The following is a 26645-nucleotide window of genomic DNA, read 5'->3' on the forward strand; positions in this document are numbered from 1 at the left end:
TTTGCTGTCTTCAAGTCCAAGCCTGCCCCCTGCTGGCTTTGCTCAGGAATCATTATAGCTGAGTCATTATAGCAAAGCCAGAATCAATGCTCAGTCCGGGATTCTTATCTCAGCTAGATAACAGACACTTTTAGCAGTGAGGATGGAACAGAGAGCATGGTAAATATTTTCTCTAATGTTCCCACTGATTTCTATGGTAAAATACACAAGGGTGCTTCGTCTCTGGTTCACTTTAAGTATAGGACAGTGGAAAATCACTCTGAAAAGCGCTAGATCAGAGCGATTTTCCAAGCCTTTTTGTTACAGAAGCTGTTCAACTCCAGCTCTACTGTAACAAAATATAAAAAACGCTACACCAAAATGCTCTAAAAATCGCTAAGCACGATTAGAAAATTGCTAGGCACATGCCTAGAACCGCCTAGAAAAATCACTTCAAAAAGCGCTAAGCTTTTGCGATTACGCTGGCACTTTTTGGTGTGCTTAGGCCCTAATAGTGGTTGTTTGATTGAAGTTGTAGCATCTGCAGCTAGAGGGCAGTCTGAGTCATATCAGGTCACAGTGAAGGGAACAATCGGTTTCCATCTGATAGCAAATTTGTAAGGAATCCTGTTCAGGCTCTCATTTTGGCATCACCTATGATGATGCAGTAAATCAGGATCAGCATTTACTCTGTTGTCTCATTCTGCAGGCTTCAACACATCAGAATGCAGACCGGAGCCATATTTTTTTTGTCAGAACAGCAAATGTATCCCACCCAGCCTGGTGTGTGATGATCGTAACATTGATAACTGTGGAGATGGCAGTGACCAGACCAACTGCCAGACTGGAGGAGGAGGCAGAGGTAAGGAGCCACATGCTGTCACACTGCTTCTGTCTGCTGCCCACATATTGCTTGTCTGTCTGCTGCCAACAGACTGCTTCACTTTCTGTTGACTGCCCACATGCTGCTTCTCTGTATTTCCGCTGCCCTCAGCCCTCATGTTGCTCCTCTGTCTGCTGCCCTCACGCAGCTTCTCTGGCTGTCTGCTGCCCTCATGATGCTTTTCTGTCTGTCCGCTGCCCTCATGATGCTTTTCTGTCTGTCCGCTGCCCTCATGCTGCTTCTGTCTGTCTGATACCCACATGCGGAGTCTTTGTCTTTCCACTGCCCACACTAGGCTGTATCCTGTCGCCAATCCTGTTCCCCCTCTATACGAACAACTGCAGACCCATGTCAAACTCTGTCAAGGTCATCAAATTTGCACATAACACCACCATCGTTGGCCTGGTAACAAACAATGATGAGCAGGCCTACCGTCAGGAGGTTGACAGAATTTTCCAGTGGTGTAGGGAGAACACGCTCGTCTTCAACACATCGAAAACTGTAAAGATGATTGTAAACTTCTGGAAGCTTGCCCCCCCCCACACACACACACACCAGTCTTCATCGATGGCGCCAGGATCAAAAGAGTGACCAGTGTCCACCTTCTGGGCACCACCATCTCCAAAGACCTGAGCTGGAAGGCAAACACAGCCTCGACCCAGAAGAAAACCCAGCAGAGGCTTTTCTTCTTTCGCCAATTGAAGAAGTTCAGCATGGCCCAAGAGCTGCTGGCGTGATTTTACACCACCACCATCGAGTCTGTCCTCTGTCTATTCTAGTCTGGTATGCTGGCTCTTCCACCAGAGACAGATATAAACTTTAGAGGGTCATTAGAGTGGATGAGAGAATCAATGGCAGACCTCTCCCTTTGCTTGACCTCCGCAATTCCAAACTATGCTCCAGAGCACTGAGGATTTCCGGTGACCCCTCTCATCCTGGTCACCGCTTTTTCAGCCGACTTCCTTTAGGGCGTAGGTTTCGGGCCATCGCCACCAAAACTTCAAGGCATAGGAAGTCCTTTTTCCCATCTGCTGTCAACCTCCTGAACTGCCTTCTAGTCATTCCACCCCCTCCACCAATAGGAATTGAACTGCACCATACCTTTCTTTAGTTTCAACTTGCACTCCTGTTTATAATCATTAATTTGCACTTCTAATTCGTCTTCCGCCCAGTACCGGAAGTAACATTGTGTTTGGAACTGCACCGTTTATCTGCAATCTTTTTGCACTCATCTTTATGCCTTTCTGTTATTGTTTATGCCTTTCTGTTATCTACACTTCTTATTACTACTCTGAGCAATTTGTACATGCCAAACCCTATTCCGAGCACGACCCAGTTGCGCCTGGCGATTAAAATATGTCTGTCCGCTACTTACACACTGCTTTTCTTTGTTTGCTGACCACACATTGCTTCTCTGTCGGTCTGCTGCCCACAAACTGCTTCTCTGTCTGTCTGTTGCTGCCAACATGCTGCTTCACTGTTCGTCTGCTGCCTACACGCTGCTTCTCTGTCTTTTGCTGCCAACATGCTGCTTCATTGTCCATCTGCTGCCCACACATTGCTTCTCTGTTTACTGCCAACACGCTGCTTCTCTGTTGGTCTGCTGCCCTCACGCGACTTATCTGTCGGTCCGCTGCCCACACGCTGCTTCTCTGTCTTTCTGCTGCTCACACGCTGCTTCTCTGTCTGCTGCACACACGCAACATGTCTGTCTACTGCCCATACTCTGTGTCTTTGTCTGCTGCCCCAATGCTGCTTCTCTGTCTGCTGCCCACATGCTGTTTCTCTGTCTATCCGCTGCCCACATGCTGTTTTTCTGTCTATCCGCTGCACACACATTGCTTCTCTGTCCGCTGCCCACAGGCTGCTGCTCTGTCTATCCGCTGCCTTCACGCTGATTCTCTGTCTGTCCGCTGCCCACATGCTGTTTTTCTGTCTATCCGCTGCACACACATTGCTTCTCTGTCCGCTGCCCACAGGCTGCTTCTCTGTCTATCCGCTGCCTTCACGCTGATTCTCTGTCTGTCCGCTGCCCACATGCTGTTTCTATCAGACGATGATGTTTTAGAAGAAGCAGCTCATGGTTTAGGAGAAGGGTAACTGGTCACCAGTTGATGCTTTCTATATTAGCCATCAGGAAGTTTCATGCAGACAGCACTGGCCTCCGTTGTCCCTTGTGACCTCCGTCACCATGAAACGTGTACACTGCAAGTATTCTATTACTCTGACTGAAGCCTTATTAATAGGCACAGCTCTGTTATATATAGGGTGGCGATTCCAACAAATCCAAAGTCTGAAATGTGACGCTATCTCAGAAATAACACATTTTGTCAGTTGTTCTCCATTTTATGAATAGGGACCTCCATGTTATGGGTTTCCTCCAGGAACCTCAGTTTCTGCAGGGACAGATAATGATGTGAATTGTTCAGTGTTCTCTGTCAGTCCTTGCTAGAAGACAGAGCAATTTCTATATGTATGCACTCATCAGACAAAGACAGAAATAAGAAATGAAGTAGATATATAGATTCACAGATGTGACAGTCTTTTTCATTTCTCCTCCCTAGGAATGCTGGGTACTGGGGCCCCTGTGGAGGCGTTACCCACCAACCCTGCTCCTCCCACATTTACCCAGGCCTCTTCTAACATCAGCTGCGGAAGTGATGGAAGCCGGAAGTATCTTGTCCCAAACATGGTCCAACCTCATGGATCAGAAGCAGGTGCTCCACATTACAGTATACTGCTCTTCCCCCTCTCCTCTCCATAGTACAGTATATGCTGCTCCTCTCCATAGTATAGAATATGCTGCTTTGCCTTATATCCCCCTACCTATATCCTCCTCCCTCCAGATAGCCGCTCCTGTATCCTCCTCCCTCCAGATAGCGGCTCCTATATCCCCCTCCCTCCAGATAGCACCTCCTATATCCTCCCTCCAGATAGCGGCTCCTGTATCCTTCTCCCTCCAGATAGCATCTCCTATATCCTCCTCCCTCCAGATAGCGGCTCCTGTATCCCCCTCCCTCCAGATAGCACCTCCTATATCCTCCCTCCAGATAGCATCTCCTATATCCCCCTCCCTCCAGATAGCATCTCCTATATCCTCCCTCCAGATAGCATCTCCTATATCCCCCTCCCTCCAGATAGCACCTCCTATATCCTCCCTCCAGATAGCATCTCCTATATCCCCCTCCCTCCAGATAGCACCTCCTATATCCTCCTCCCTAAAGATAGCACCTCCTATATCCTCCTCCCTCCAGACAGCACCTCCTGTATCCTCCTCCCTCCATATAGCGGCTCCTGTATCCTCCTCCCTCCAGATAGCGGCTCCTATATCCCCCTCCCTCCAGATAGCACCTCCTATATCCTCCTCCCTCCAGATAGCACCTCCTATATCCTCCCTCCAGATAGCATCTCCTATATCCTCCTCCCTCCAGATAGCGGCTCCTATATCCTCCTCCCTCCAGATAGCGGCTCCTGTATCCCCCTCCCTCCAGATAGCACCTCCCTTATCCTCCCTCCAGATAGCATCTCCTATATCCTCCTCCCTAAAGATAGCACCTCCTATATCCTCCTCCCTCCAGACAGCACCTCCTGTATCCTCCTCCCTCCAGATAGTGGCTCCTGTATCCTCCTCCCTCCAGATAGCGGCTCCTGTATCCTCCTCCCTCCAGATAGCGGCTCCTGTATCCTCCTCCCTCCAGATAGCGGCTCCTGTATCCTCCTCCGTCCAGATAGCGGCTCCTATATCCCCCTCCCTCCAGATAGCACCTCCTATATTCTCCTCCCTCCAGATAGCACCTCCTATATCCTCCCTCCAGATAGCATCTCCTATATCCCCCTCCCTCCAGATAGCGCCTCCTATATCCTCCTCCCTCCAGATAGCGGCTCCTGTATCCCCCTCCCTCCAGATAGCACCTCCTATATCCTCCCTCCAGATAGCATCTCCTATATCCTCCTCCCTCCAGATAGCGGCTCCTATATCCCCCTCCCTCCAGATAGCGCCTCCTATATCCCCCTCCCTCCAGATAGCACCTCCTATATCCTCCACCCTCCAGATAGCACCTCCTATATCCTCCCTCCAGATAGCGGCTCCTGTATCCCCCTCCCTCCAGATAGCACCTCCCTTATCCTCCCTCCAGATAGCATCTCCTATATCCTCCTCCCTCCAGATAGCAGCTCCTGTATCGCCCTCCCTCCAGATAGCACCTCCTATATCCCCCTCCCTCCAGATAGCAGCTCCTGTATCCTCCTCCCTCCAGATAGCGGCTCCTATATCCTCCTCCCTCCAGATAGCACCTCCTATATCCTCCCTCCAGATAGCGGCTCCTGTATCCTCCTCCCTCCAGATAGCGGCTCCTGTATCCTCCTCCCTACAGATAGCGGCTCCTGTATCCTCCTCCCTCCAGATAGCGGCTCCTGTATCCTCCTCCCTCCAGATAGCGGCTCCTATATCCCCCTCCCTCCAGATAGCACCTCCTATATCCTCCCTCCAGATAGTGGCTCCTGTATCCTCCTCCCTCCAGATAGCGGTTCCTGTATCCCCCTCCCTCCAGATAGCGGCTCCTGTATCCTCCTCCCTCCAGATAGCGGCTCCTATATCCTCCTCCCTCCAGATAGCACATCCTATATCCTCCCTCCAGATAGCGGCTCCTGTATCCTCCTCCCTCCAGATAGCGGCTCCTGTATCCTCCTCCCTCCAGATAGCGGCTCCTGTATCCCCTTCCCTCCAAATAGCGGCTCCTGTATCCTCCTCCCTCCAGATAGCGGCTCCTATATCCTCCTCCCTCCAGATAGCACCTCCTATATCCTCCCTCCAGATAACGGCTCCTGTATCCTCCTCCCTCCAGATAGCGGCTCCTGTATCCTCCTCCCTCCAGATAGCGGCTCCTGTATCCTCCTCCCTCCAGATAGCGGCTCCTATATCCCCCTCCCTCCAGATAGCACCTCCTATATTCTCCTCCCTTCAGATAGCACCTCCTATATCCTCCCTCCAGATAGCATCTCCTATATCCTCCTCCCTCCAGATAGCGGCTCCTGTATCCCCCTCCCTCCAGATAGCACCTCCTATATCCTCCCTCCAGATAGCATCTCCTATATCCTCCTCCCTCCAGATAGCGGCTCCTATATCCCCCTCCCTCCAGATAGCGCCTCCTATATCCCCCTCCCTCCAGATAGCACCTCCTATATCCTCCTCCCTCCAGATAGCACCTCCTATATCCTCCCTCCAGATAGCGGCTCCTGTATCCCCCTCCCTCCAGATAGCACCTCCCTTATCCTCCCTCCAGATAGCATCTCCTATATCCTCCTCCCTCCAGATAGCGGCTCCTGTATCGCCCTCCCTCCAGATAGCACCTCCTATATCCCCCTCCCTCCAGATAGCGGCTCCTATATCCTCCTCCCTCCATATAGCACCTCCTATATCCTCCCTCCAGATAGCGGCTCCTGTATCCTCCTCCCTCCAGATAGCGGCTCCTGTATCCTCCTCCCTCCAGATAGCGGCTCCTGTATCCCCCTCCCTCCAGATAGCACATCCTATATCCTCCTCCCTCCATCCAGACAGCACCTCCTGTATCCTCCTCCCTCCAGATAGCAGCTCCTGTATCCTCCTCCCTCCAGATAGCGGCTCCTGTATCCCCCTCCCTCCAGATAGCACCTCCTATATCCTCCTCCCTCCAGATAGCACCTCTTATATCCCCCTCCCTCCAGATAGCGGCTCCTGTATCCCCCTCCCTCCAGATAGCACCTCCTGTATCCTCCTCCCTCCAGATAGCACCTCCTATATCCCCCTCCCTCCAGATATCGGCTCCTATATCCTCCCTCCAGATAGCAGCTCCTGTATATACCCTCCAGATAGCAGCCCCTATATCTCCCTCCCTCCAGATGGCAGCTCCTATATCCCTCTCCCTCCAGATAGCTGCCCCTATATCCTCCTCCCTCCAGATAGCAGCTCCTATATCCCCCTCCCTCCAGATATCGGCTCCTATATCCTCCCTCCAGATAGCAGCTCCTGTATATTCCCCCCAGATAGCAGCCCCTATATCTCCCTCCCTCCAGATGGCGGCTCCTATATCCCTCTCCCTCCAGATAGCTGCCCCTATATCCTCCTCCCTCCAGATAGCAGCTCCTATATCCCCCTCCCTCCAGATAGTAGCTCCTACATCCCTCCTTCCAGATTGCAGCTCCTGTATCCCCCTCCCTCCAGATAGCAGCCCCTATATCTTCCTCCCTCCAGATAGCAGCCCCTATATCTTCCTCCCTCCAGATAGCAGCCCCTATATCTTCCTCCCTCCAGATAGCAGCCCCTATATCTTTCTCCCTCCAGATGGCGGCTCCTATATTCCCCTCCCTCCAGATAGCGGCTCCTATATTCCCCTCCCTCAAGATAGTGGTTCCTATATTCCCCTCCCTCCAGATAGCTGCCCCTATATTCCCCTCCCTCCAGATAGTGGCTCCTGTATCCCCCTCCCTTGAGATAGCAGCCCCTATATCCCCCTCCCTCCAGACGGCGGCTCCTATATCCCCCTCCCTCCAGATAGTGGCTCCTACATCCCCCTCTCTCCAGATAGCGGCTACTGTATCCCCCTCCCTCCAGATGGCGGCTCCTGTATCCCCCTTCCTCCAGATAGCAGCTCCTGTATCCCCATCCCTCCAGGTAATGACTGCTATAGCTCCCTCCTTGCTTTAGATTTCCTGTAGTGTTTGCAGTGTGTAGACTGATCTTCATGTCAGTAATGAGTATTCTTGTTGCAGATCGGAGATCGTTTCTCTACTTGTATGTAATTCTGGGCTTGGTGCTAGGGGTGGCGCTCTTGTTCTGGTGCTGCTGGTCTCCCGGTTGGTTCATATGGAGGGTCAGTGTTTGCCGCTTCATCCCTTGCTGCAATTCCTTCTGCGCTTCCTGTCACCTCTGCACCCGCAGCTGCGCCTGGAAGGACAAAAGTCGGCCCAGCAAAGTGACGCCACAGAGTACGACACCGACTCTGCCCGTGTGACCATCCAGCCCCGTGTGTCATGTGATAGCCGAGGCGTGACCGTGGACGGCTCCCGCATCATCGGGAACACTTAGCGGATTACCCAGAGGTGAAACAAGTGCTGGAGGATGGGAGTACCCTTCTACCTCTGCCCAATCACAATCAGACCCCCGCGACTGTGTCCTGGGGGCCATCAGACCATGTGACTCCCGCCTGCCGGACGACATGATGTCCTCCATCCAGTCGCTCTATTTATTAGCATTGTGTATAAATAATATATGGTGTAAATACAGTTGTTGGTGTGCACAGTGCTTGTCTGCTCTGTTGCGACGCGGCAGTGATCAGACCATACAGCGTTTGGTATTCCAACATTGGTTTTATTGGTTAGTTGTGGAAGCCGAGAGAGGCAGTGAGGTAAAATGAGGACAGAGCTGTGTGCTGGGAAGTCCCCCAGGGGCTGGGGGAATCCCTGGCTGATAGCACCAATATGGCTTCTGGTGCCTCTGCAAGACTTTGTAAACCAGAAGTCATTCCATGGAAAAGAAAATTGGGATCTCTACCTGTGAAAATGGTGGGAAAATATGCATTTGCATTAAATATAAAAATATTACCAGTGACAAAATAGAGAGGAAGTCCTTGATAGGCTGCCAAGAACAACATTTGTAGAAAAATAATAATTTATAAGTAGGCCCAAATCTGCCATGTGGGGAAATAGTCACCTGAAACGTGACCCTGTCTGTCTCTCACAGCGGCTCCTCCATCTGCTTCTAGAGCAGGTGTGACGGGAGGAATGCGATTGGCTGCCATGAGCCATGCAGGTGGTACTAGGCATGTGGCGCCAGGGCCGTCCCCGCCTCCTGAGGGGCGAATGGGTTTTCCCAGCAGTCAGCTCAGATAATACATTATAGAGGAAATGTAACATATAATAAGCGGCACACTTTGCCTGTCTGAGGGTTCTGTAACGATCAGCTCTGCTATGAAGGTCTCCTAGGTACTCCAGACTATCTCCAGGTCCAGAAATGAGTCCAAATCCTATCTCTGCATCAGTCACACAGAGGTAAGGTCATCACCATAATGTTTATGCCTCGCTCTGTGCTGAAGAAACAGACTCTCCTGGCTCAGATAGAAGATCAGACCTCTCATAACTAGGTAATTGTATTGTGGTTCAGTTAGGGGGGACTGTATAATCTGTTAGGCACAGAGTTCTGAATTGTCCACTACACTCTGGTGGAAGCTGGACGCATTCTGAGGTGGTCTACTTTCTTTATAAGAGACGTGTTAATGGGTGAGGACCATGGCTGTTTCCCATCTGTGTCATGCTGAGACAGTCGTGATATGAACTTTGCGGCCCTATACATCTTCAAAACTTCTTAGTCAATATAGTCCAGCCTGTGTCTACTGCTAGCCTGTCCTCGTTCTATACACCTCTCACACTTCTCCACAATAGGTTCCTATTGCCCTCATCTGATATTAACAAGCACCCAAATCCCAGATCATTTTCTGAATAAACTCTGCCCCCCAACCACCGTCTTTGACGTGCCGCCTAGACTTTTTTCTTGCCAAACCGGTACAAACACAACACTACCAGACCAGGTATGGCCAGTGCTGGGACTACAAAGATAAAACAAACCTGTCTGCTAAATCCTACATGCGAATTCTGGTGGATGGGATGTTGGTCCTGTAAGGTTTTATTTTAGTATTAATGGTGGGATCAACAAAATATTGCTGGTTGGCCTTTAGATTGGTGACCTGGAGGGTCTTCTCAGGACAAACACTAAGACTATTCATGCTGGTCCCATACAAGGTGAGAGGATCTCACAGGATCACTTCAATACCTGCCTCAGTAATGATACAGAGAAGCAATAAACAGACTGATCTATACACAGAGAGAGGTTCACTGGAAAATAAGGAGAAGGCTGGAGAGGAATGACGATTTTATTGGAAATATGACCTGAGCTTTGAGTTGTTGCACCTTCACAATAAACTAACTTGTGAGTTCACAGAAATAATACTCCAGAAACAAGCCAGGGAACAAGAGGAACTTCATGGGCAGTATGTGAATGGTGAGATGATTAGCAAGAAGACAAAGTGCCAACCCCTATATGTAGGAGTCCAGTGATGCTCAACCCCTTCCTGTGAGGGCAAACTTACACCAGTGGGTGCCATGAAGGAACAGCGGGATCAGTAGGCTCCAACCACTTTCTGTAGGGGCCATAAAAGCTCAGTGGGGTTTGGGGCCCAGCCCCTTCCATTAGGGGCCATGAAGAAACTGGAGTCAGTGGGCCTATACCCTTCTCGTGACAGCCGTGAAGGAAAAGTAGCCCAAGTAGGCCCAACCTCTTCCTGTGAAGGCCATAACCTCTGGAAGCCATGAAGGAAATGTGGGTCTTCCTCTGAGGGAAAGGTGGGGCCAGCCCTTTCCTGTGGGGCCATAAAAGAATGGCGATCCTTCCTATGTTGAATCTAATGCTGGGATGTTTAAGAATCTCTCTGGTGGCCACATCCTGACTATGGGGCCAATCTCTGCCAATGAGTGTCACTTTTACTCAGTACAGAGTAAGCCTCTGATTGGGAGACTCAGATTGTACAGCGAGTGGCATCATCTACTGGTTGTTCTACATTTACAGAGGTCTCGGGCACCTCGTCTTACCACAGAGCTGACATTACACATTGGGTTAGTTTTCTGGTTAGGGGTTCTTTTTAAAAAACATACATCAGTTTCAGTACATACATATTTCCTTCATCCAGCTGCAAAACACATGTAAATCTGAAGACATTAAAAAATAATAATAATAATAATTAAAAAGAGAAATCCTGTGGTAAAAGTAATACAGATATGCGCAACCCAATACTTTCTCGTTAGCACCACCTTCTGTTTGTTTTGGTAGCAGCAGAAGCACCATTTACAATGATTCTCCATTTTGTTACTGTCTCTTTTTAAGAAAATAAACATAATAGTCTCTGCGTTGCCCATGGGCGGTGGGTGACCCAGTTTGTGCTTATGAAGGGCACTCTTTAGTGTTGTGACCAGCCTCGGCGTTATGCTTCAAGTCAATGGGTTGGTGCAGCTCTTGAGATGGTCGTGCGTTTAGCAGGACCAGGTTCTTGACGCATCCCGTTATTCCGCTGGAGAACTTTCCTCCTGTCATGAGCTTCACATCAGGTGCCCCACCTGCCGCAAGGAGAATACAGGAGGTCAACCATGCAAAATATGAAAACTTATATCCCCTCATGGTCTCTCTTCTCTTTGTCCCTAAGCTGATTACCCCGCTCTCTGTCCCTCAGCTGCTTGCTCCTTTCTCTGTCCCTCAGCTGGTCTCCTCTTTGTCCCTCAGCTGGTCACTCCTTTCTCTGTCCCTCAGCTGGTCTCCTCTTTGTCCCTCAGCTAGTCACTCCCCTCTCTGTCCCTCAGCTGGTTACCCCTCTCTCTCTGTCCCTCAGCTGGTTGCCCCTCTCTCTGTCCCTCTGCTGGTCTCACTTTTCTTTGTCCCTCTACTGGTCTCTCCTCTCTCTGCCCTCTGCTGGTTACCCCTCTCTCTGTCCCTCAGCTGGTTACCCCTCTCTCTGTCCCTCAGCTGGTTGCTCCTCTCTCTGTCCCTCAGCTGGCCGCTCCTCTCTCTGTCCCTCAGCTGGTTACCCCTCTCTGTCCCTCAGCTGGTGGTTCCTACTCTGCCCTCAGCTGGTTACCCCTCTCTCTGTCCCTCAGCTGGTTGCTCCTCTCTCACATCCCTCAGCTGGTTGCTCCTCTCTCTGTCCCTCAGCTGGTTACCCCTCTCTCTGTCCCTCAGCTGGTTGCTCCTCTCTCTGTCCCTCAGCTGGTCTCCTCTTTGTCCCTCAGCTAGTCACTCCCCTCTCTGTCCCTCAGCTGGTCGCTCCTCTCTTTGTCCCTCAGCTGGTTGCCCCTCTCTCTGTCCCTCAGCTGGTTACCCCTCTCTCTGTCCCTCAGCTGGTTGCTCCTCTCTCTGTCCCTCAGCTGGCCGCTCCTCTCTGTCCCTCAGCTGGTTACCCCTCTCTGTCCCTCAGCTGGTGGTTCCTCTCTCTGCCCTCAGCTGGTTACCCCTCTCTCTGTCCCTCAGCTGGTTGCTCCTCTCTCACATCCCTCAGCTGGTTGCTCCTCTCTCTGTCCCTCAGCTGGTTACCCCTCCCTCTGTCCCTCAGCTGGTTACCCCTCTCTCTGTCCCTCAGCTGGTGGTTCCTCTCTCTGCCCTCAGCTGGTTACCCCTCTCTCTGTCCTTCAGCTGGTGGTTCCTCTCTCTGTCCCTCAGCTGGTTGCTCCTCTCTCTGTCCCTCAGCTGGTTGCTCCTCTCTCTGTCCCTCAGCTGCTTACCCCTCTCTCTGTCCCTCAGCTGGTCGCTCCTCTCTCTGCCCTCAGCTGGTTACCCCTCTCTCTGTCCCTCAGCTGGTGGTTCCTCTCTCTGCCCTCAGCTGCTTACCCCTCTCTCTGTCCCTCAGCTGGTTGCTCCTCTCTCTGTCCCTCAGCTGGTCTCCTCTTTGTCCCTCAGCTAGTCACTCCCCTCTCTGTCCCTCAGCTGGTTGCTCCTCTCTTTGTCCCTCAGCTGGTTGCCTCTCTCTCTGTCCCTCAGCTGGTTACCCCTCTCTCTGTCCCTCATCTGGTTGCTCCTCTCTCTGTCCCTCAGCTGGCCGCTCCTCTCTCTGTCCCTCAGCTGGTTACCCCTCTGTGTCCCTCAGCTGGTGGTTCCTCTCTCTGCCCTCAGCTGGTTACCCCTCTCTCTGTCCCTCAGCTGGTTGCTCCTCTCTCACATCCCTCAGCTGGTTGCTCCTCTCTCTGTCCCTCAGCTGGTTACCCCTCTCTCTGTCCCTCAGCTGGTTACCTCTCTCTCTGTCCCTCAGCTGGTTGCTCCTCTCTCTGTCCCTCAGCTGGTCGCTCCTCTCTCTGCCCTCAGCTGGTTACCCCTCTCTCTGTCCCTCAGCTGGTGGTTCCTCTCTTTGCCCTCAGCTGGTTACCCCTCTCTCTGTCCCTCAGCTGGTTGCTCCACTCTCTCTCCCTCAGCTGGTTGCTCCTCCCTCTGTCCCTTAGCTGGTCGCTCATCTCTCTGCCCTCAGCTGGTTGCTCCTCTCTCTGTCCCTCAGCTGGTCGCTCCTCTGTCTGCCCTCAGCTGGTTGCCCCTCTCTCTGTCCCTCAGCTGGTTGCTCCTCTCTCTGCCCTCAGCTGGTTACCCCTCTCTCACTGTCCCTCAGCTGGTTGCTCCTCTCTCTGTCCCTCAGCTGGTTGCTCCTCTCTCTGTCCCTCAGCTGGTTACCCCTCTCTCTGTCCCTCAGCTGGTGGTTCCTCTCTCTGCCCTCAGCTGGTTACCCCTCTCTCTGTCCTTCAGCTGGTGGTTCCTCTCTGTCCCTCAGCTGGTTACCCCTCTCTCTGTCCCTCAGCTGGTTACCTCTCTCTCTGTCCCTCAGCTGGTTGCTCCTCTCTCTGTCCCTCAGCTGGTCGCTCCTCTCTCTGCCCTCAGCTGGTTACCCCTCTCTCTGTCCCTCAGCTGGTGGTTCCTCTCTCTGCCCTCAGCTGGTTACCCCTCTCTCTGTCCCTCAGCTGGTTGCTCCTCTCTCTCTCTCCCTCAGCTGGTTGCTCCTCCCTCTGTCCCTCAGCTGGTCGCTCCTCTCTCTGCCCTCAGCTGGTTACCCCTCTCTCTGTCCCTCAGCTGATTGCTCCTCTCTCTGTCCCTCAGCTGGTCGCTCCTCTGTCTGCCCTCAGCTGGTTACCCCTCTCTCTGTCCCTCAGCTGGTTACCCCTCTCTCTCTGTCCCTCAGCTGGTTACCCCTGTCTCTGTCCCTCAGCTGGTTGCTCCTCTCTCTGTCCCTCAGCTGGTTGCTCCACTCTCTGTCCCTCAGCTGGTTACCCCTCTCTCTGTCCTTCAGCTGGTGGTTCCTCTCTGCCCTCAGCTGGTTACCCCTCTCTCTGTCCCTCAGCTGGTTGCTCCTCTCTCTGTCCCTCAGCTGGTTGCTCCTCTCTCTGTCCCTCAGCTGGTTACCCCTCTCTCTGTCCCTCAGCTGGTGGTTCCTCTCTCTGCCCTCAGCTGGTTACCCCTCTCTCTGTCCCTCAGCTGGTTGCTCCTCTCTCTGTCCCTCAGCTGGTTGCTCCTCTCTCTGTCCCTCAGCTGGTTGCTCCTCTCTCTGTCCCTCAGCTGGTTACCCCTCTCTCTGTCCTTTAGCTGGTGGTTCCTCTCTGCCCTCAGCTGGTTACCCCTCTCTCTGTCCCTCAGCTGGTTGCTCCTCTCTCTGTCCCTCAGCTGGTTGCTCCTCTCTCTGTCCCTCAGCTGGTCGCTCCTCTCTCTGTCCCTCAGCTGGTTGCTCCTCTCTCTGTCCCTCAGCTGGTTGCTCCTCTCTCTGTCCCTCAGCTGGTTGCTCCTCTCTCTGTCCCTCAGCTGGTTGCTCCTCTCTCTGTCCCTCAGCTGGTCGCTCCTTTCTCTGCCCTCAGGTGGTTACCCCTCTCTCTGTCCTCAGCTGGTTACCCCCCCCCTCTCTCTGTCCCTCAGCTGGTTGCTCCTCTCTCTCTCCCTCAGCTGGTTGCTCCTCCCTCTGTCCCTCAGCTGGTCGCTCCTCTCTCTGCCCTCAGCTGGTTACCCCTCTCTCTGTCCCTCAGCTGGTTGCTCCTCTCTCTGTCCCTCAGCTGGTCGCTCCTCTGTCTGCCCTCAGCTGGTTACCCCTCTCTCTGTCCCTCAGCTGGTTACCCCTCTCTCTCTGTCCCTCAGCTGGTTGCTCCTCTCTCTGCCCTCAGCTGGTTACCCCTCTCTCTGTCCCTCAGCTGGTTGCTCCTCTCTCTGTCCCTCAGCTGGTTGCTCCTCTCTCTGTCCCTCAGCTGGTTACCCCTCTCTCTGTCCTTCAGCTGGTTACCCCTCTCTCTGTCCTTCAGCTGGTGGTTCCTCTCTCTGCCCTCAGCTGATTACCCCTCTCTCTGTCCTTCAGCTGGTGGTTCCTCTCTCTGCCCTCAGCTGGTTACCCCTCTCTCTGTCCTTCAGCTGGTGGTTCCTCTCTGTCCCTCAGCTGGTTACCCCTCTCTCTGTCCCTCAGCTGGTTGCTCCTCTCTCTGTCCCTCAGCTGGTTACCCCTCTCTCTGTCCCTCAGCTGGTTGCTCCTCTCTCTGTCCCTCAGCTGGTTGCTCCTCTCTCTGTCCCTCAGCTGGTTGCTCCTCTCTCTGTCCCTCAGCTGGTTACCCCTCTCTCTGTCCTTCAGCTGGTGGTTCCTCTCTGCCCTCAGCTGGTTACCCCTCTCTCTGTCCCTCAGCTGGTTGCTCCTCTCTCTGTCCCTCAGCTGGTTGCTCCTCTCTCTGTCCCTCAGCTGGTTGCTCCTCTCTCTGTCCCTCAGCTGGTTACCCCTCTCTCTGCCCTCAGCTGGTTACCCCTCTCTCTGTCCCTCAGCTGGTAGCTCCTCTCTCTGTCCCTCAGCTGGTTGCTCCTCTCTCTGCCCTCAGCTGGTTACCCCTCTCTCTGTCCCTCAGCTGGTGGTTCCTCTCTCTGCCCTCAGCTGGTTACCCCTCTCTCTGTCCCTCAGCTGGTTGCTCCTCTCTCTGTCCCTCAGCTGGTTGCTCCTCTCTCTGTCCCTCAGCTGGTTGCTCCCCTTTCTGTCCCTCAGCTGGTTGCTCCTCTCTCTGTCCCTCAGCTGGTTACCCCTCTCTCTGTCCTTCAGCTGGTGGTTCCTCTCTGCCCTCAGCTGGTTACCCCTCTCTCTGTCCCTCAGCTGGTTGCTCCTCTCTCTGTCCCTCAGCTGGTTGCTCCTCTCTCTGTCCCTCAGCTGGTTACCCCTCTCTCTGCCCTCAGCTGGTTACCCCTCTCTCTGTCCTCAGCTGGTTACCCCCCCCCCCCTCTCTGTCCCTCAGCTGGTTGCTCCTCTCTCTGTCCCTCAGCTGGTCGCTCCTTTCTCTGTCCCTCAGCTGGTTGCCCCTCTATTGTTGCCCTAGCTTGTTGCTCAGTCCCTCTGGTAGTTGCTTCTCTTTGTCCCTCAGTTGATTGTCCATCAAACAGAGGTTTCAGTTTAAGCTTCTAACACTCCCCTTCTGGCTTTTTTTTTTTTTTAGATACCACCACCCTATACACAACCTGTCCTTCACCAATGATCAAAGGTAGCATGTTGGAAGTGTACATTTACTTGTGTACATTTCTGAATAAATCCCGAACTGCAGAATAATACACGGTCTTCAATATCCGTTACCAGAGTGGTGATCATCACAGGATCTTCTCTGCTCATCCATCCTAGTTCCCTCCCACCAGTCCCACATGCAGCACTTCTCATGTAACCCCGTCCTCTCAGAATCCCTTCTAAAATCAGTTCAAAACTTACCAACCTTTCACATCTGCAAACGACACTTAAAAACTCCCTTCTTCAGGTGACCATTTACAGTAATTTAACCTAAACTATGGTCAGCACATAACGAGCTTTAGGGAGATGCAGGAAGGCGTAGAAAGGTACAGGGAGATGAAGGGAAATGCAGGGAGATGCAGGAAGTCATAGAAAGGTGCAGGGAAATGCATGAAGGCATAGAAGGGTGCAGGGACACGCAGGAAGGCATAGGAAGATGCAGGAGTAAGGTACAAGAAGATGCAGTAAGGTGCAAGGAGATACATGAAGGCATAGGGAAATGCAGGAAGGTGTACCGAGATACAGGAAGGCATAGGAAAATGCAGGGAGATGCAAGAAGGTGCAGGGAGATACAGGAAGGCATAGACAGATGTAGGATGGTGCAATTGAAAAGAGACACAGGAATTCATAGGAAAATGCAGGGAGATGCAAGATGGTGCATGGAGATACAGGAAGCTGCAGGAAGGCACAGGAAAATGCACCCACACTCTAGGGATTTCTAATCAGTACCCATCACACACCAGGAGGCCGTACGAGAGGAATCAGCGCAGGAGACTTGGGCGCAGGATACAGCCTACATGGCTTATCCTGCTCCTGCACAAATTCCCATCTATGTCAAATACTATTCCCCCTCCAGGCCGCCATGGATGGTGGGGAATGAAATAATTCTGCTTCCAGCTATTGCTGGAGGGCGAACTATAGTGTTTTGTAAGTAACTTCAGCTCCATCTTCTGACGGATCCGGTTACTCCCTGTGTGCCCAAGTCTCCTGCGCTGGAATGAAAGTGTTCGCCAGGAGGGGACATTCCAACAGAAAGCCATTGTGTTTGGTATGTTTACTTATAGTGCAGCACTAAACTTACCAATATAAACACTTCCCTTTGTGTCCACCATGATATTTTTACCAGGTGAAGTGCCAGAGACCATTTCCTCACCGTCCACATGTACGGATCCTGACTTCCCTTCCCTGCGGACAGAAAGCCTGGTTACATTTCACAGCATGTAACACACATAACCACTGTCTGGTGGGAATCCTCATATTCTTCCTCCACAGCTGTGTGACAGGAGGAGGGGACAGGGAGTAATGTATAGGAAGTATGTGCTACAGGAGGAGGGGGCAATGTGTAATGTACAGGAGGAAGGGGCTCAGGGGGAGAAGGTATAATGTACAGGAGGTGTGTGTTACAGGAGGAAGGGGCACGGGGGGGGGGGGGGGGCAGTGTGTAATGTACAGGAGGTGTGTGTTACAGGAGGAGGGGGCACGGGGGAGAGGGTGTAATGAACAGGAAGAATGGGCACAGGGGTAGAGGGTGTAATGTACAGGAGGTGTGTGTTAGAGGAGGAAGGGGCTCAGGGGGAGAGGGTGTAATGTACAGGAGGTGTGTGTTAGAGGAGGAAGGGGCTCAGGGGGAGAGGGTGTAATGTACAGGAGGTGGGTGTTACAGGAAGAGAAATGTATAGGAGGTGCGTGTTACAGGAGGGGGCAGTGTGTAATGCACAGGAAGTTTGAGATGCAGGAAGAGATGACAATGTGTAATGTACAGGAGGTGTGTGTTACAGGAGGAAGGGGCACAGGGGTAGAGGGTGTAATGTACAGGAGGTGTGTGTTACAGGAGGAGGGGGCACGGGGGAGAGGCTGTTATGTACAGGAGGTGTGTGTTACAGGAGGAAGGGGCTCAGGGGGAGAGGGTGTAATGTACAGGAGGTGTGCGTTAGAGGAGGAAGGGGCTCAGGGGGAGAGGGTGTAATGTACAGGAGGTGGGTGTTGCAGGAAGAGAAATGTATAGGAGGTGCGTGTTACAGGAGGGGGCAGTGTGTAATGCACAGGAAGTTTGAGATGCAGGAAGAGATGACAATGTGTAATGTACAGGAGGTGTGTGTTACAGGAGGAGAGGGCAGTGTGTAATGTGTGTTACAGGAAGAGGTAGAGGAAGTGTGTAATGTACAGGAAGAATGGGCACATGGGTAGAGGGTGTAATGTACAGGAGGTGTGTATTACAGGAGAAAGGGGCACGGGGGAGAGGGTGTAATGTACAGGAAGAATGGGCACAGGGGTAGAGGATGTAATGTACAGGAGGTGTGTGTTACAGGAGGAGGTGTGTGTTACAGGAGGAGGGGGCACGGGGGAGAGGGTGTAATGTACAGGAGGTGTGTGTTAGAGGAGGAAGGGGCTCAGGGGGAGAGGGTGTAATGTACATACAGGAGGTGCGTGTTACAGGAGGGGGCAGTGTGTAATGCACAGGAAGTTTGAGATGCAGGAAGAGATGACAATGTGTAATGTACAGGAGGTGTGTGTTACAGGAGGAGAGGGCAGTGTGTAATGTGTGTTACAGGAAGAGGTAGAGGAAGTGTGTAATGTAGAGGAGGAAGCCAGCGCCGCACACATTTAGAAGCAGCAGGGATCACATGTCCAGTTTGAATGGGAGGAGCCACATACCTGATGGCGGTGATCTTGTGCCATTCACCATCATTGATAGGATCCTCGGTCAGAATCTTGGCTTCGCCACTGCCCAGCTGGTAACTGCGAGAGAGAAATCCACAAGTGAGCTGATCGCTATAGAGATGAGCCTCGCACAGCCTCATCAGTGATTAGTTCAGGTGACATTACCTGAAGAGAAGATGACCATCCTTCAGTCCGAGGCTGATGAAGTCCCTCTCTCGGCCTTGTTCTCTCTCCTCCTGTAACACCATACATAGGAAATGACTGAGCCATGGGGATTCATGTGAATTCCTGGAGGGAGGAGCTCCTCTCTCTACCATCAACAATAAGCTCTCAGAAGCCCCAAGCCTCCCCTGTAACAAGAACTATTACCCCCCCCCCCCCCCCAAAAAAAAAGAATCTTTTTTTCACGTGAAAACGCGCAAAAACCGTGCTAACAGTTAGCACCGTTTTGTGAATTATGCCCCATGTGTTTACTGAGGACCCCAAAAAGTCTGTCTCCTGCATCCCCCACCCCCACTTATAACTGCTGCTCTCCCGATCCATGCATGGCGCAAAGATGGCAAAGATAGTTTGGAGGACTCACCATTCCCTGCCACAGGATCACTCCATCTGTAGAGGTCGTCCGGATCTCCAGCTCAATCGTCTCTGGGGCATCTGGTCGGCTGAAGGAAGAGGTGGATTAGCATTTATATAGTACTGACATCTTCTGCAGCACTTTACAGGGTACATAGTCATGTCACTGACTGTCCTCAGAGGAGCTCATAATGTCTAATGTCTTACTATATTATTATGTACTAGCTGATTGCCCGGCGTTGCCCGGGTATGTATTTGGCTAGTGTTGGCTCCGCCCACTTTTTCTAACCCTAACACACAATTACTCAATGACCAAGTTTGTGAGCTTTGCGGTCTTTGGAAACAATAATTTGCATTGAAATGAAAAAAATCTGATTGGCTGTTTGTGGCTCCACCCCTTTTCTGAATTTGAACCCCAGTCACCCAATGACCAACTGTAGCAGGTTTGAGGCCTGTGCCATTAACAGTGCAAGAATGGCAGCAATTAAATATTCCCCTTGAGAAGCAATAGGTGAAGTTTGATTCACTTTTGTAGGCTCCACCCACTTTTCTGAATATTTAACCCAGTCACCCAGTGACCAACTGTGCAAAGTTTGAGAACCCTACCATTAACAGTGTAAGTATGGCTGCAGTTTACATTTTCCCAGTGAAATTTGCATTTGTCTCCACCCACTAATGACGTGGAACTGCCTGTGTATGTATTTGACCGGTTTTGGCTCCGCCCACTTTTTCTAACCCTAATGCACGAACACTCAATGACCAAGTTTGTGAACTTCGGGGTCTTTGGCATCAATAATTTGTATATTCCCATAGAAATTAAACAAATCAGATTGGCTGTCTGTGGCTGCACTCCTCTCCAACATTTGAACCCCAGTCACCCAATGACCAACTATAGCAGGTTTGAGGCATCTGCTACAGCCCCGTTTCTATGGGTGTGTGATATGTGCAATCGCCCGGGGTGCTTTATTGTGCGGCAGGAGGGGGGGCGCCGGAGCGGGGGAACGGACATAATAGTTATAACTCACCTTCTTCATCCGTTCCCCGCAGTTTCAATATCTTTCCTCTCCCGGCGTCCGTCGCCTGGTAACAGCGCCCCCTGTGATGACATACCGCATGTCATCACAGGAAGCACTGTGACTAATGAGATAGATGCCGGGAAAGGAAGGACATTGAAGCAGCGCGGGTTCGGCGGAAGCAGGTGAGTTATTACTATTATGTTCGCTCCCCCCGCTCCTGCGCCCAACTCATACCGCCCATACCAACTAACCTAAACTGTGGGAACCTACCTAACTAACCTAAACTGCAGGAACCTACCTATTTATCCTACACTGCAGGAACCTACCTACCTAACTAACCTATACTGCGGGAACCTACCTAACTAACCTATACTGCGGGAACCTACCTAACTAACCTATACTGCGGGAACCTACCTAACTAACCTATACTGCGGGAACCTACCTAACTAACCTATACTGCGGGAACCTACCTAGCCAAGCTATACTGTAGGAACCTACCTAACTATCCTATACTGCGGGAACCTACCTAACCTATACTGCGGGAACCTACCTAACTAACCTATACTGCGGGAACCTACCTAACTAACCTATACTGCGAGAACCTACCTAGCCAAGCTATACTGTGGGAACCTACCTAACTATCCTATACTGCGGGAACTTACCTAACTAACCTATACTGCGGAAACCTACCTAACTAACCTATACTGCGGGAACCTACCTAGCCAAGCTATACTGCGGGAACCTACCTAACTATCCTAAACTGCAGGAACCTACCTATCTAACCCATACTGGGGGGACCTACCTATCTAACCTATACTGGGGGAACCTACCTATTGAACCTATACTGGGGGAACCTACCGATCTAACCCATACTGGGGGAACCTACCTATCGAACCTATACTGCGGGAACCTACCTATCTAACCTATACTGCGGGCACCTACCTATCTAAACTATACTGGGGGCACCTACCTATCTAACCCACACTGGTGGCAACTATACGGGCTACCCTATACTGGAGGCACCAACGTAGATAACCTATAAAGCAGGCACCTACCTATCTAACCTACACTGGGGGCAACTATGCAGGCTACCCTATACTGGAGGCACCTACGTAGCTAACCTGTTCAACCTGTACTGCGGGCACCTATGCCTGGCTCCATGGGGGTGGGGTGGGGGGCGATTTTTACACCCTCGCCCTGGGTGAAATTTAGCCTAGAAACTGCTCTGATCTGCTAATACCAGTATAAAAATGGCAGCAATTTAAATATTCCTTTTGAAAATCAACAGGTGAATTTTGACTATTTTGGCTATTATAGGCTCCACCCACTTCCCTGAATATTAATCTCAGTCACCCAGTGACCATCTTGGCAAAGTTTGAGATCCCTGCCATTAACAGTGAAGAAGGGCTGCAGTTTACATTTTCCCATTGAAATTTGTTTTTGGCTCCGCCCACTTTTTGTAAACTGGACACACAGTCACTCAATGACCATGTTTGTGAGCTTTGGGTCCTTGGCATCAATAATTTGTATTTTCCCAGTGAAATGAAACATCTGATTGGCTGTTTGTGGCTCTATCACAGGCATGGGCAAACTTGGCCCTCCAGCTGTTAAGGAACTACAAATCCCACAATGCATTTGCCTTTATGAGTCATGACTGTGGCTGTCAGACTCCTGCAATGCATTGTGGGACTTGTAGTTCCTCAACAGCTGGAGGGCCAAGTTTGCCCATGCCTCCTCTATCCCCTTTTCTGAATTTGAACCCCAGTGACCCAATGATCAACTGTACCAGGTTTGAGGCTTGTGCCATTAACAGTGCAAGAATGGCAGCAATTTTAATATTCCCTTTGAAAATCAACAGGTGAATTTTGATTGTTTTTTTTAGGCTCCACCCACTTTTCTGTATAATAATCTGTGCCATTAACAGTGCAAGAATGGCAGCAATGTAAATATTCCCCTTGAAAATCAAAAGATGAATTTTGATTGGCTGCTGTACACTCCACCCACTTTCCTAAATATTAATCCTAGTCACCCAGTGGCCAACTGTGTCAAGTTTGAGAACCCTGCCAATAACAGAATGGCTGAAATCAATCTAACAAATCTGATTGGCTGTTTGTGGCTCCACCGCCTTTAGTGAATTTGGTCCCCAGTCACCCAATTACTGACTGTATCAGGTTTGAGGCCTCTGCCATTAACAGTGTAAGAATGGTAGCAATGTAAATATTCCCCATGAAAATCAATAGCTGAATTTTGATTGGCTGTTGTAGGCTCCACCCACATTTCTGAATAATAATCCCAGGCACCCAGTGGCCAATTGTATCAAGTTTGGGAACCCTGCCATGTAAAAAATTAAGTTTCTGGCACCGCCCACTTTTTGTAACCTTGACATATAGTCACTCAATTACCAAGTTTATCAGCTTTGGGATCCTTGGTATCAATACTTTGTATATCTGATTGGCTGTTTGTGGCTCCGCCCCTTTCTGAATTTGAACCCCAGTCACCCAGTGCCCAGCTGTACCAGGTTTGAGGCATCTGCTATTAACAGTATAAGAATGGTTGCAGTTTAAATATTCCCTTTGACAATCAAAAGTTGAATTTTGATTGGCTGTTGTAGGCTCTACCCACTTCCCAAAATCTTAATCACATTCACTCAATGACCAACTGTGCAAAGTTTGACAACCCTGCCATTAACAGTGTAAGAATGGCTGCAGTTTATATTTTCCCAGTAAAATGTGTTTTTGGCTCCACCCACTTTGTGTAACCTTGTCACACAGTCACTCAATGACCAATTTTGTGAGCTTTCAGGTTCCTGGCATCAAAATTGTGTGAATGGAAGCAGTTTATCCAGCAAAGAAATCTGATTGGCTGTTTGTGGCCCCGCCCCTTTAGTGAATTTGGACCCCAGTCACCTAATGACTGACTGCAGCAAGTCTGAAGCCTCTGCCATAAACAGTGTAAGAATGGCAGCAGTTTAAATATTCCCCTTTAAACGCAATAGGTGAATTTTGATTGGCTGTTGTAGGCTCCACCCACTTTCCAAAATCTTAATCTTATTCACCCAGTGGCGAAGTGTGGCAAGTTTGAGAACCCTGCGATTAACAGTGTAAGAATGGCTGCATTTTTTCCCATTTAAAAGGAATGGCTGAATTTTGATTGGCTGTTTTATGCTCCACCCGCTTTTCCTGGATTTGTAACTTGGGTCACCAAGTGACCAACTGTGCCAAGTGTGGGGACTCTGGCTTGATTACTGTGAGAATGGCAGCCTTTTACATTTTTTCCATTGACTTGAATGGGTGGAATCTGATTTGTTGTTTGTAGCTCCGCCCAGGTGGGCAGGGGGGCCGCAAGACCCCCAGAACCTATCATCCCAGGTAGTAAGGAACCTGTATACCAAGTTTCGTTCAAATCGGTCAAGGGGTTTTCGAGTGATCGCGGCACATACACACACACACACATACACACACACACACACACACACACACACATACATCCGATTTTATATATATAGATTTATATAGCACTGACATCTTCTGCAGGGCTTTACAGAGTACATATTCATGTCACTGGCTTCCCTCAGAGGAGCTCACAATCTAATCCTACCATAGTCATAGTCTAATGTCCTACCATATTATTATTATTATTACCAGTATGTAATTAAATAGCACTGACATCTTCTGCAGCACTTTGCAGAGTACATAGGTATGTCACTGACTGTCCTCAGAGGAGCTCATAATGTCTAATGTCTTACCATATTATTATGTATTTATATAGCACTGACATCTTCTGCAGGGCTTTACAGAGTACATATTCATGTCACTGGCTTCCCTCAGAGGAGCTCACAATCTAATCCTACCATAGTCATAGTCTAATGTCCTACCATATTATTATTATTATTACCAGTATGTAATTAAATAGCACTGACATCTTCTGCAGCACTTTGCAGAGTACATAGGTATGTCACTGACTGTCCTCAGAGGAGCTCATAATGTCTAATGTCTTACCATATTATTATGTATTTATATAGCACTGACATCTTCTGCAGGGCTTTACAGAGTACATATTCATGTCACTGGGTTCCCTCAGAGAAGCTCACACTCTAATCTTACTATAATCAGTCATTATCTAAGGCCAAATTTTGATGTGTTGACCAATTAACCTATCTATATGTCTTTTGGGGGGATGGTGGGGGGAAACTGGAGTGCCCGGAAAAAAACATGGAAATACAGTGGGTTGCAAAAGTATTCGGCCCCCTTGAAGTTTTCCACATTTTGTCACATTACTGCCACAAACATGCATCAATTTTATTGGAATTCCACGTGAAAGACCAATACAAAAGTGTACACAGGAGAAGTGGAACGAAATATGCGTAATTATTCGGCCCCCTGAGTCAATACTTTGTAGAACCACCTTTTGCTGCAATTGCAGCTGCCAGTCTTTTAGGGTAATGTCTCTACCAGCTTTGCACATCTAGAGAATGAAATCCTTGCACATTCTTCTTTGCAAAATAGCTCCAGCTCAGTCAAATTAGATGAACAGCGTTTGTGAACAGCAGTTTTCAGATCTTGCCAGATTCTCGATTGGATTTAGATCTGGACTTTGACTGGGCCATTCTAACACATAAATATGTTTTGTTTTAAACCATTCCATTGTTGCCCTGGCTTTATGTTTAGGGTCATTGTCCTTCTGGAAGGTGAACCTCCGCCACAGTCTCAAGTCTTTTGCAGTCTCCAAGAGGTTTTCTTCCAAGGTTGCCCTGTATTTGGCTCCATCCATCTTCCCATCAACTCTGACCAGCTTCCCTGTCCCTGTGTGAGAATCCGCTCAGCTGCCTGCGCAGGCAGGCAGCCTTTTGACCATTGTTTAGGTTTGCATGCTGCAGGACTCTGGAACAGAGACCTGTCTTTCCATTGCAAGTTCTGGTCTGTTCTCTTGCTGGGGAATTTGCATACATTCGTTATGCAAATCCCCTACCTGCCTTCTTTGATGACTGGCACTATAAGAGCTTTATGTTTCCCAGAAGGCTTTGCTGGTCATTTCCTTTCCATGGTCTGTTCCTGATGGACACTGCTGGAGTGTCAGCCATTGCTATCTAGTATAGTTAATTCCTGGGGGTTGCTTTAGGCTCCCCTTCTAGCCCAGTCAGGTTGTATTATCTGTATTGCCTGTTCTGTCTTGTCTTGCCTGTTGCCATTGTCCTGTCCCAACGGTGGTCGACAGGAAATGGTTCTGATCTCTGTTCTTGGAGTATAGCTGGTGCAGCGGTTGCTACCAGCTATCTCTTCTGTTCTGTCTCCTGGGATCGCGCTAGCTACTTTTCGCTAGCGCTGGGGATCCTTCTGTTCTGTCTCCTGGGATCTCACTAGCCACTTTTCGCTAGCGCTGGGGATCCTTCTGTTCTGCTACTCTGTACCTGGATCGCGCTAGCCACTTTTCGCTAGTGCTGTGGATCCTATCTCTCGCTTGTCCCTGTTTTCGTGTGTCTGTCTTGTCTGCTACGCTTGCTGGAGGCTCGGTGAGGTAACCGTTAAGCAAGCGCTCGCGTCCTCTGTTTCATGGTTGTCTGTCGATGGTTAGTTAGGCGTGCTTGTCTCTATTGTGCTTATCACGTGGAGATCGCGCATAACCGTGTGCACTGTTGCGAATGAGTGCGGTGTTCGCGGTTAGCTAGCGTTTGTTGTTTTCCGTATCTCCTTATTGTATTATTTGCTGTGCCTTTGCTACCCTTGTATTCTATTCTGATCTGCCTTGTGTCACGTCTGGCGATCGCACCTCTTGCGATCGCGTTCCTATTTCATATCTGCTGTTGTGTGTGCGCGGTCGCGGGGTGGCGACTGGATTGGCACACACACATACAACCTGTCCCTTTGCTCGCTCTCATTCGCAATCGCCTCTCTTGCGACTGCGTTCTGCGCTTCGTACAATTCCTGTCTGGCATTTGTGGAGGTACAGAGGATTGGTTCCTCTGCACTCCCCAGCGCCATCTGCCGACAGACAGGAATTTCCCTCTACAGGTGCGTAGCACCTTTTGCTGGGTGCCTGCAATTACACGCTTGTGGAGGATTTCCGCCGTGTCAGCGCACGCGTTGTGCGCTGATCACGGAGAAAGTTCCACAATCGTTACACCCTGCTGAAGAGAAGCACCCTCCGAGCATGATGCTGCCACTACCATATTTGACAGTGGGGATGGTGTGTTCAGAGTGATGTGCAGTGTTAGTTTTCTGCCACACATTGGGCTTGATTCACAAAGCAGTGCTAACCTACTTAGCACGTCTAAAGTCTTTAGACGTGCTAAGTAGGTTAGCACCGGATTTCTCAATCAGATCGCGTGCAAAGTTTTGCGCGTAAAGTTTTACGCGCGTGAAGGCCTATGCGCGCGCTAAGTCCCATAGGCTTTAATGGGCACTTCGTGCGGAGCGCCCTGCGCTCTGTGCAGTGCGCGCGTAAAGTTTTAACAAAAGTGCAATACACCCAAAAAGCAGG

At 50.5% G+C, this 26645-nt stretch overlaps 2 protein-coding genes across 7 annotated transcripts in view; one reads left to right on the forward strand and one right to left on the reverse strand.

The window, feature by feature from the left end:
- LDLRAD2 (low density lipoprotein receptor class A domain containing 2) overlaps nucleotides 1-8138 on the forward strand; it is a 41942-nt gene extending 33804 nt beyond the window's left edge. For both annotated transcript variants that reach the window (XM_068243154.1, XM_068243153.1), the window contains exons 3-5: nucleotides 689-841; nucleotides 3427-3579; nucleotides 7610-8138. In XM_068243154.1, the coding sequence (XP_068099255.1) occupies nucleotides 689-841; nucleotides 3427-3579; nucleotides 7610-7851 (548 nt within the window). In that variant the 3' untranslated portion in view covers nucleotides 7852-8138. The remainder of the gene's footprint in view (nucleotides 1-688; nucleotides 842-3426; nucleotides 3580-7609) is intronic.
- Nucleotides 8139-8186: 48 nt separating this feature from the next.
- HSPG2 (heparan sulfate proteoglycan 2) overlaps nucleotides 8187-26645 on the reverse strand; it is a 277578-nt gene continuing 259119 nt past the window's right edge. For all 5 annotated transcript variants that reach the window (XM_068241592.1, XM_068241590.1, XM_068241589.1 and 2 more), the window contains 5 exons: nucleotides 19163-19241; nucleotides 18745-18815; nucleotides 18574-18657; nucleotides 17000-17103; nucleotides 8187-11002 (listed from right to left, as the gene is read on the reverse strand). In XM_068241592.1, the coding sequence (XP_068097693.1) occupies nucleotides 10830-11002; nucleotides 17000-17103; nucleotides 18574-18657; nucleotides 18745-18815; nucleotides 19163-19241 (511 nt within the window). In that variant the 3' untranslated portion in view covers nucleotides 8187-10829. The remainder of the gene's footprint in view (nucleotides 11003-16999; nucleotides 17104-18573; nucleotides 18658-18744; nucleotides 18816-19162; nucleotides 19242-26645) is intronic.

This window comes from Hyperolius riggenbachi, chromosome 6 (assembly GCF_040937935.1).
Source record: "Hyperolius riggenbachi isolate aHypRig1 chromosome 6, aHypRig1.pri, whole genome shotgun sequence".
NCBI lineage: Eukaryota > Metazoa > Chordata > Amphibia > Anura > Hyperoliidae > Hyperolius > Hyperolius riggenbachi.